The sequence below is a fragment of the Arachis ipaensis genome, chromosome B3 (genome assembly GCF_059453495.1).
Source record: "Arachis ipaensis isolate K30076 ecotype BB chromosome B3, ASM5945349v1, whole genome shotgun sequence".
NCBI lineage: Eukaryota > Viridiplantae > Streptophyta > Magnoliopsida > Fabales > Fabaceae > Arachis > Arachis ipaensis.
In genome coordinates, this window is record NC_142438.1 from 41932804 (window position 1) to 41943620 (window position 10817).

The 10817-nt window shown below is 33.8% G+C and overlaps 1 protein-coding gene across 1 annotated transcript; it reads left to right on the plus strand.

Annotated features, from left to right (window-relative positions):
• Nucleotides 1–552: 552 nt before the first annotated feature.
• On the plus strand, nucleotides 553–2791 carry LOC107630366 (xyloglucan endotransglucosylase protein 1). Its single transcript, XM_016333472.3, has 3 exons — nucleotides 553–1151; nucleotides 1533–1726; nucleotides 2266–2791. The coding sequence occupies exons 1-3, from the start codon at nucleotides 870–872 to the stop codon at nucleotides 2606–2608; spliced, it is 819 nt and encodes a 272-aa protein (XP_016188958.1). The 5' UTR covers nucleotides 553–869; the 3' UTR covers nucleotides 2609–2791.
• Nucleotides 2792–10817: the final 8026 nt, after the last annotated feature.

The following is a 10817-nucleotide window of genomic DNA, read 5'->3' on the forward strand; positions in this document are numbered from 1 at the left end:
TAAAATTATCTCTTGTAATAATCAAACATGTATTTATAAAATTGGATCAGCATCTTCATAGAAGTAGGATTGTACTGAAAAAGATTAATTCTGACTCACAAGTCAGTATTATTTAAGAGATATAAAGATTAGAGATAAATAGTACTTTTTAAGTATATGTTAAATCTTTTATTTATAATGTTTAAAGTATAAATTTGAGAATAATCCGAATAGATTTATACAGAATATACGCACTATTCTATGTAAATATGATTCAGATTATGTTTTTTATGGCCGGTATGGCTCTAGAACAAATGTTCTTGAGTCGACCACAATTTTAGATCCAATTTAAGAGCTAGACTATAACAGAGATACTAATTAATAACTAAAATCTGAATATATACATAAACATATAATATAAGGGAGTGCCAGGTAAACAATAAAAATTTTGAATAATATGAACAACCATCAATCAAATAAAAATACACTACATTTTAATTTAATGTTATTAATTAAATTTATTTTTTTAATCCTATTAATTCACATTGTTTACATCTTCAAAAATCTTGTTAGTTACCTATATTTTTTCTAATATATTAATATTATCAAGGTTTTAAATTAATAATTTATTTGATCATCGCAACTACTTCCCCCACTTCCAGAATCCAGTGATCCCCACGTCCATAATTCCCATGCCCACAATGAACAAACCCTCCCCGACTCCCCTATATATACCTTCAAACCCCATTACTTTTCATGCACTCAATCTTCACCAACACACTTCTTAGCTTATATTGGCATCTTTTGTGCCAATCTTTGCCTCCAATCTCTTCCATATATATAAAATAGATAGCACGTTGCAATAAATTGTTACGAAAATAATAACAACAATGACAACACTAGTAACTAAGGTCCCTATTGGGTTTCTTTCTCTTCTCTTAATTATTACTATAGCTACCAAAGCTGCGGCTGGTAACTTCTATCAAGACTTTGAAGTAACATGGGGTGATAACCGTGCTAAGATCTTTAACGGTGGCCAGCTTCTTACACTGTCCTTGGACAGAGCCTCCGGCTCCGGATTTCGCTCCAAGAACGAGTATTTGTTTGCCAAACTTGACATGCAAATCAAACTCGTTCCTGGTAACTCCGCTGGCACCGTTACAACATACTATGTAAGCTTTCTTTTATTGTGATTAGTTTCATTTTAAATGTTTGCAATAAATTTTGACTACATTCCAGATATAATTATTTATGTATTATTTTTATACATTTAAATTTTTTTAAAAAAATTTATAATATCAGAATTTTTATATCAAAAAGATTTAGAGTTCAATTTTGGTTAAATTAAAAAAAATTATACAAAAGATTCAAATAAATTAAAAAAATATTTAAAAAATAATATTAAAAATATAACTATTTTACTATTTATTTATCTCTTTTTATCGATCTAAGTTTTTGAAAAAAATAATTTTATAATATACTATATATACGTAGATAGTAGTATTATTAATAAAAATAATAAAGTGGTGAGAATTATTGGTGCACGCATGCAGCTATCTTCATTGGGTGGGACACATGATGAAATAGACTTTGAATTTCTGGGGAACTTGAGTGGAGATCCGTACATTCTTCACACAAACGTATTCACGCAAGGGAGAGGGAACAGAGAACAGCAGTTCTATCTATGGTTCGACCCCACCGCCGACTTCCACACCTACTCAATTCTTTGGAATCCTCACAACATCATGTATGTCTTTATTTTATTTAAAATTCTTTTTAATTTATTTATTATTGATAATCATTTTTACAATTGTCTTATATATATATAGATGTTTTAGTTGTTTATTTTTTGTTTTTTCATTAAACGGTAGATATATAGATGCACATATTCCAGTGCAAGACTATTCCAAAAACAACTGTAGCTACAAAACAAAATGATTTTTATTTACGGAAATTCTAAGAATCTAATTATTTTTAGATAATACTTATTCAACACTCTTCATAATTTACTTCTATATAATTATATCTAAGTTTGTCAATTTTTTATGCAGAAAAATGTTTTGAGTGATGAAATTAGTCATCAAACTTATTTTAGTTACGAATAATCTACCTTTCTTTTTTTTTTCATCACTTCGAATTATTTTTTAAATAAACATGTGACTATCAACTACTAGATGCTAGCCAAAACAAGGGTTGGCCACTTAGCAAGGACTATTTTATTTATTTATTTATTCATTTGGCCAATATTTTTTTAATTTATTTATTTAAATCTTGGTATTTTAATAGATTCTCTGTGGACGGCACACCAATAAGGGAGTTCAAGAATTTAGAATCAAGAGGGGTCCCATTCCCAAAGAACCAACCCATGAGACTATACTCAAGCCTTTGGAATGCTGATGACTGGGCCACAAGGGGTGGGCTTGTGAAGACAGATTGGGCCCATGCCCCATTCACTGCCTCATACAGAAACTTCAATGCACCACCAGCCCAATCATGGATGGGCCAGTCTCTTGATTCAACAGGCCTTGCAAGAATCCATTGGGTCCAAAAGAATTACATGATTTACAATTATTGCACTGATCTCAAACGCTTCCCACAAGGGCCTCCTCCTGAATGCTCACTTGCATGAGAATCTTATCATTTTATATTTTCTCTCTTCTTTCTTTAATTATTTGTCAATGATCATTTTTGGTACATTTTTTTATTAGCATATCGTTGATAAAAAAAATGTGCTAATAATGACAGTGACATAAAGGAAATTAGAGAGAATAATAATATAAAATATGTTATACCTCCCTCCCAAGAAAACAAAGCACATACATGGTATACATAATACATTGGTTTCTTTTGTTGTTTCCCTTTACTTTTGTGCATTCCATTTGTTTGTATAAAAGATATAAGTGTGCAAAGTGTGATTCATACATGTACCATTTGAAATTGTATATTTAGTCCTCCTAATAAATTGAGTTGAAAAAAATTATGGGGGATTTGTATATGAGAAATTATATATGTATTATTTTATTATGTATATTAAGAGTGAATCTGAGGGAACTAGCTCACTCTAACTAAACTATCACTAATTCTAGCCAAATTAACTTTAGCTAATAATCGGATAGCGCCATAACGCTAATTTGTCACTAGCGCTCTTCTTTAAAAAAGTTCTTAGCAAGGATTGGATAATTCATATACACTAAAATAAGTAATAACAATACCATATATATATAAAAGAGTAATGTTACACATTTAAAATTTTTTTATAAACTAAATCTAATTAAAGTAAATAATAAGACTTAGAATAATATTAGTTATAATTAAATTTTGTTATGTTAGACCAACTTAATTAAACTTAGTGCCAAGAAGCAATAGCTCAAATGGCATAGTCTCCCCATACTCAATTAAGAGGTTGCGGGTTCGAGTTCATATTTTCGGTAAAAAATATATATATATATATATATATATATATATATAATATTGGTGCTAGAATAACAATCCTGTACAGAATTTATACAAGCGTAGACGAAGGCATATTCATCCTCCAACTAATTGAATTCTCAGTGATGTCCATTTTTTCTACGGCTTGGATGGACTTTTTTTATTAATGAAATCTAACTGAGATTTATTATATTAATACTTATTTAAAAGAATTTATATGCTTTTTTTATTTTGTATTTTTAAAATTTTATAGAAAAAAAATAAATAAAAGAAAAAAAAAGAAAAATGCATAAAAAGTAAAAATCACATAAATTTTTGACTTAGATACATAAGTTTTTTCTTTATAAAAAACATATAAGTTTTTCTAAGACAAACACAAGAAGAAATATAGACATTTTTTTACAATAAATATAGAAAATTTAATTTGTGATGTAAACAGATAATTGTTTTGAAGGTAAAAACATAAATATTTTGAAATTAGTGATGAAAAACATGGAAAGCAAATACAAATTTGTTAAACACTAGGGAAGAAATTAAAATTTAGGCCAAAAGTTAGGAACTAAAATATTATTTATTCATAATGTGAAAAATGAAGTATTATATGTCACCAATATCATATAGTCGCGGCGGGCAAGAGGGCCGTGCCTTCGCGTGGGAGAGCGGTTAAATTTGAACTATTTTAGATAACTCTGATGCAACTTGCAAGGTCCATAGGACAAAAATAAGGAAGTTGTATTTGTTTCCACTTCAAATTCACAATGGTTCTGAAAATCGAACCGGATCGGCCGGTTCAACTGGATTAATCGGGAATCGATCACCTAACCGGTCAAGTAAATCTATAAACCGTTTGGTAAAAAATCGGTAAAAAACTGGTCAAACCGACAGTTAACCGGTGAATCGGTAGAACTGTTCGGTTTTTTAGAAGGTTTTCGGTTCGAAAATACACCCTCTGAAACGTCGTCGTTTGGCCTATAAAAATTAAAATAAAAAGGAAAGAAAGGCTAAACGCTGAAGTTTGAACGACTGAACCCTAATCACCAATTCACACTCATCTCTCCTCTCTTCTCTGAGAACCATTGCAGCCACCACCACCAATTGAGCAGTCCACTGCCACCGCGTCCCGCAGCCACCGTGTCTCGCAGCCACAGCAGCGACGGGTTTGACCACCGCAGCCTCCACTGCGTCCTTGTCATCGTCAATCTCGCCTCCTCTGTCGACGCAGTTGCTCGCTGCCGGTAAGTAATACTCTATTATTCCTCCTCGCCGCCTTCTGATTTTCTGTTCATGATTTTCTAATTTGCCGGACTTCATGATTTTGGTATTTGTTCATGATTTTCTAATTTGCTAGACTTCATGATTTTGGTATCTGTTTATGATTTTCTGATTTACTGGACTTCATGATTTTGGTATTTGTTCATGATGGATTCATGATTTTGGTATCCGTTCATGATTTTGGTATGTTTATATTGGAATCTGATTTTCTGTTCATGATTTTTTCCCGAGGTTATTGTTTGTTGAGGAACCCGTGCTTCTCGATGGAACTTGGGGGTTGCTCTAAGTCTGAGCTGAATTTTATTCAACTATGCTTTTTTCCTGAAACTGAATTGTTGCACCACTCACTCATTAATATTGTGTCAATTGATCAGATCTTTGAAGCTGATGGATCAAGCAGCCATGTAGGACTCACTTATTTGAGGAATTCTGCATCCATCATGTGAGATGACCCCACTTTCCTAATTAGCTACCCACATGAAGAACATCAAATATTTCTGGCCTCTAGTGACATCATAAGGGAATGCACATTCTATATGATTATACAAAAGTCAGAATTTACATTCTAAGTCTCCCAGATTCACCCAAATTAACAACTAGCCTAATAAGAATGAAAGCATAATTTGATCATAAACACAAATAAAGAAATTTATTTGAGAAGAACTCTGAGGACTAATAAGGAGGATCAAACTAAACAAACTTATGAATACTCCAAAATATTTCTTTTATTTTTTTACCTCTCTAATCTTCCTTTCTTGAGTTGAAAAAGAGGTGGCAAGGCACTGCCTTTGACCTGGATGCAAATTGGAACATTAATCATTGGTCTAATTCTAATAGTAGCTGACATTGTTCTCTTTAATCCTTTCTTGATCCTCTTCACATGCTGCTCCATATGATTATTATTATTATTATTATTATTGATCCTGGTGATTCTTCACATGCGCTTCACATTATTCAACATGTTTGTTAATGCATATTTAGTTATGAATAGTTGCAGCTCAAGTGAACTATGCTTCTCGTTGAGTAATAAAACTTTAATTTTGATTTTGATTGATATGATCATTGCATGTTGTTGTGTAAATGGAAGCAATTTGGGTCATGTCTTGGGAAAATGGTTGTTTTTTGTTATGAACTTTGATCATTGAAGTTGTTTGTGAACTTTTAATATTAAATTATGGATAATTTATGATGTAAAATTTTAAATTTTATTAAGTTAGAAATTATTAAATTTATATATTCAAAATTATATATAGATTTTTTAATAATTTTATTTAATATTTAATTAAACCGATTGAACCTCGGTTGAATCCCGGTCAAACCAGTAAACCATTGAACCAGTGACCTTACTGGTTTATTAACCGGTCCGGTTCTTGCAACCTTAATCACAACTGATATTTTTTTTTCAAAAAGGATATAATTGCTATTCTCTAAACATTAAAACATGCATACTTAAAGCATAGTTTATAAATGCGCTATGTATACTTTACCTGCGAAGAAAACGGCACAACCCACTCTTTAATTTCATTTTTGAATCGTTGCCTAGAATATTTTAAATTTGCAACCGTTAACTTCATCCCTGGAGAAAGAATAAAAGTGATTATATATGAATAGTTGCCTATAATATTTTAATCTGTCGTCAAACTTTTTTACCACACTTTAAAAGCGTGGCCGAAAGAGATTAATGGTCACGCTTTTATGAGTGGTAGCGATTGATTAGATTTTTGGTCACGCTTTTCACGTTACGTTTATAAAACGTGCCCATAGATAGAAATCGGTAAGCTTTTGAAGGGTGACTACTTTTTTTTGTTTTAGTCACTTTTTAAAAGCATGCCCATTTCTTTTAACTATTTAAATACCAAAAAAATGTGGCAAAAAAGTTCAAACCCTATTATATATATATTAATTTTCAGAAACCCTAAATTCTTGACCTTTTGCCGTCACTCCCTCTCCTCTCAGATTATCTCCTCTCAAAATTCAAACCTAAATTTCAGATTCTCTCCCACCTCTCCTATGACTGTCGTCCGCCACCCTCCTCCCCTCTCACTGCCATGCTCCCCCTCCCACTCTCAAGGTCATCGCAAATCTCTGTCGCACGCCTGACACCCAACCCGAGGAGTACTACGTTGTTGCACGCTTGAGGAGAATCGTCAGAGGTAGAATCGTTGCCATCTTTGTCGTGTCAAAGGACAATCGTCTTCATTTCCGTCCAGCAAGGTCGTTAATGGCAGAATCGTCTTCTGATGCTCTTCTTTGGTGGTGAAACTCGTTCCTCCCGCGTTAGCCATCGCTCCTTTGAGTTCAACTGCTTCTTCAATTGAGAGTGATCAGAGATCTCATCCAATTTGTCACAAGGTTTGAGATCTCCTTAACTTAATTGTAGTGCTAATGTTTTTCTCAAAAAAAATTTTTGGTAATGTGCTCAGCTTTAATTTGAGGTAAATTTGATAATTGATCCTAGATATTGAATGGTGAATTTGGTTGCAATCATTGACATCAATGATTGAAGAAATTTACTCCCGGAGCATTCTGAGATAAGTACCACCTTGATTAATATTTAAGCTACTTGATTCTATTGTTCTGCTCCAAAATTATTTTAAAGTTTCTTTTGAAACCTATGATATGAATTAGTGAGGGCTTTAGTTCAAAATTATTTGCTTGAATCATGGGCCTCACTATGCTACTTCCACAGCTATCAATGATGGATGTGGTGTAATCACTAAGAGTCCTTTTCACATTATTGTTCTCCCCTGTTATTCTTTCTGCCTCTTCTTTCCTAGCCCTTGATTTCTTTCTTAGTTGTGCAAGCGTCTTCTTTATTTCATGATCAAAGAGTATGCAATCTTCTCTACCTTGTATGCACAAAAAATAAAAAAAAATAAAGGGCACCTGTGGAATAAAGAAGAAGAATAAAGAAGAAAAGAAGACTAAAAAGAATAATGGAACGAAAATAAAACAAGACAAAGATCTAATTTAGTGATTCAACCGGATTTATGTGTTATTAAATAAACCATCAATATTGGCCACGAAAAAAACCATAGAAAAAGAATTAAATCTGCCTATGTTAGCCACAAATAAGCCAATTTAAAATTTTTTCGTACAACTTTTTATTTAGCCACGGTAAAAACTGATGCCGTTAAACATTAACAAAAGAAAAAAGTGTGGCAGAAATAATTATTTCATTGTGCATAATTTTATTTTGCCATGGAACAAAGCTTGCATAAACATGCCAAAATTGTGGCTAACAAAATATCTTCACAGGTATTAAAATTGTGGCTAAGAGAGTAAAAAGCGTGGCTAATTAAAAATGCGTCTCCCTCTTTAGCCACAGATGCTCATTCTTTTTGTAAGAGTATCATCGCCACAGTTCTTTTGGAGTTTAGCCACAGATTTTTCCGTGACTAAACCCTTTGTTTTTAGTAGTGCGAAAGCAAAAAATTTGTTGTACATCATTTCATTTTGCCACACAACATAGCGTGCCTAAGTGGGTAAAATTTGTGGCTAATAAAAGGTCAACACGGATGTTAAAACTGTGGCTAATTGAGCAAAAATTGTGGCTAATTAAAAACGTATTGTCCTCTTTAACCACAAATGCTCATTCGTAGCAAAAGCATTATTGCCACAGTTATTTTGGAGTTTAGCCACGGTTTTCTTCGTGGCTAAATTCCTTATTTTTTTTAGTAGACCTAACATGTGTTTATTATAAGCTACAAGCTAAAATTTAATAAATTATTTCAAAATTAGAAAAATATTATTAAAGTAATTTGATATATATATATATATTTTCATGAAAAAATTACGTGTATCACCTAAATGAAATTACCTTATATGCATGTCCCTAAAGAATGTATCTATATAAATCGAATGAGAGATATTCGATTTACAAGAACCAATAGTAAATCGAATTAGAGTATTTCGATTTAGTATGTTGAGCTGTAAATCGAAACAGGCAGTATCGATTTACTAGGGGAGCATATGGTTTTGAGCTCACATTATAGTAATTCGAAACAGGGTAGTTCAAATTAGCATATGGTTTTCGAACTGAAGGTAAATCGAATCAGGGAAGTTTGAATTACATGGAAGGTGGCTTGAAGGTAAATCTATAACACCTAATTCGATTTACTCTTATTCCTGCTATATATAGAGTTTGAATTCAATTCATTCGAATTAAATTTCACCTCCATACCCCACCACATCCGAAAATCCAAAGAAAGTGATGCTATTCTACAAGTTTGATACCGTACAAATGAAAGATGACCCAAATCGAATCTACCGATTGGATGGAGTCGCGCATATTGCTAGTAGTGTGCATGATGAGGTTAGTAAATTTTTATTTTTTTAATTTAAGAAATAAATTAATGTTAGTGATATTGAGTCACTTAGAACTTGATTATTAGAATGATTAGAATGTCTAAACTTAAAGTAGTAGCTAGAGTATTGATTCAGGAGTGGTAGTGTGTTAGAGGATTGTTAGTGATATTAAACCGTTTAGAACTTGAAGTTTATAATTAATAGACTATGTAAACCTCGATTTGTAGTAAGAGTATTCATATAGAGATAGGAACCTTTAAGGTAATTTCGATTTCAAGCTTTGGATAATGTAGGCATCAGAAGATTGGCCTAAAGTATAGAATAATTTAATTTATTTTAAAAGTTGAATTATGAAAGGTTAGATTAACGAGGCATAACAATTGTAGGAATACACTAAAGGGTTTAGCTTTATGCCGTAAATAGTAGGTAAACTATGTTCTGTTACAATTTAGTGTAAATCTAGTTAAAGTATTTTTCGATTAATATTATCCATTTTAGGTGAATGTTGTTTTGTAAAGTGTTATGATTCTAAGAGAATTTTTCCAATATCATGCAGCTCCACCGCTGTATCTTGAGCATGAGGAGGCAACATGGTATGCCATTAGACGAGAGGATCATGCCGTACGTCCAGATGGCTGGTCTGGCCCATCTCGCGAAACTTAACGATCACTGGTTTAGGTTGGATGAGCTGTTAGTCAGTGCATTTATGGAGAGATAGCATTTGGAGAGTCATACATTTCATATGCCATTTGATAAGTGCACCATTATGCTATAGGATGTAGCCTACCATCTTGGGCTCCCGATCGATGGACATTACGTCAACGGCTGACAAACTTCGAGTGGTACATCAAAGGAGGATGTCCGGCATGGACTTGGTTTGAGGAGTTGTTGGGCGTGTTGCCGCCACTGGACTGCATCGACAAGTTTACTATGAAGTGCACTTGGATGTAGGAGACATTCAGTCACCTTTTGGAGGGTGCAGACGAAGAGACAGTCAGGAGGTACGCGAGAGCGTACATCATGATGCTATTATCAACGCAGCTCTTCGGGGACAAGTCTGGTACCCGCATGCATATTCGGTGGCTGCCGTACATGGAGAGATTAGAGGCCATGGACAAATATAGCTGGGCATCTGCCGCCCTGTCATGGTTATACAGGTGCTTATGCCTTGTGGACAACAAGCACGTGGTGAAGTTGGCAGGACCACTGCAAGACCACTTCGCCACCCAGTCACACAGGACTCATCCTCAACACTGCAACATTATCAGGCATCGTCATTTGCACACCTAGCACCCGTCGTGGCAAATCATTATATGACTATTCCCAATCTCCGTAAATTTGAGCAACGGTCTTTTGCTTAGCCATCCAAACCCTCCTGTAAGTCGGTCTGAAACCAAAATGGGCCTATGTCAGATTCTGAAGTACCTTGATCGACACGACAGCATCGGCTCTAACCATAGGCAGTATGAAAGCCAAGATTACATGGTAATCTAGCCTCCTGTGATCACTAGATATCGAAGTGGCCAGACAAATATGCGGTCTATTATATTGTTTTACCTCCCAAATACCTCTGCGCTATCGGAGACTGATACAAATCAACCATGTACACCTGTTGCCAAAATATTTACACTTCCCGTGGTACTTGCGGTAATTGGATTCCAACACTTTATACTCAACCCCACATCAGATGATGTAACTCTTCACGCTCAACACGGCCTCCTTTTTATCATGAAATTGTTGACCAACTTAAAATTTAGGTAGTCCTCATGTATCCTGTATGTCTCTGGCCCCAAATCCGACAGGCATGGCAGGTTCTCCTTACTGTC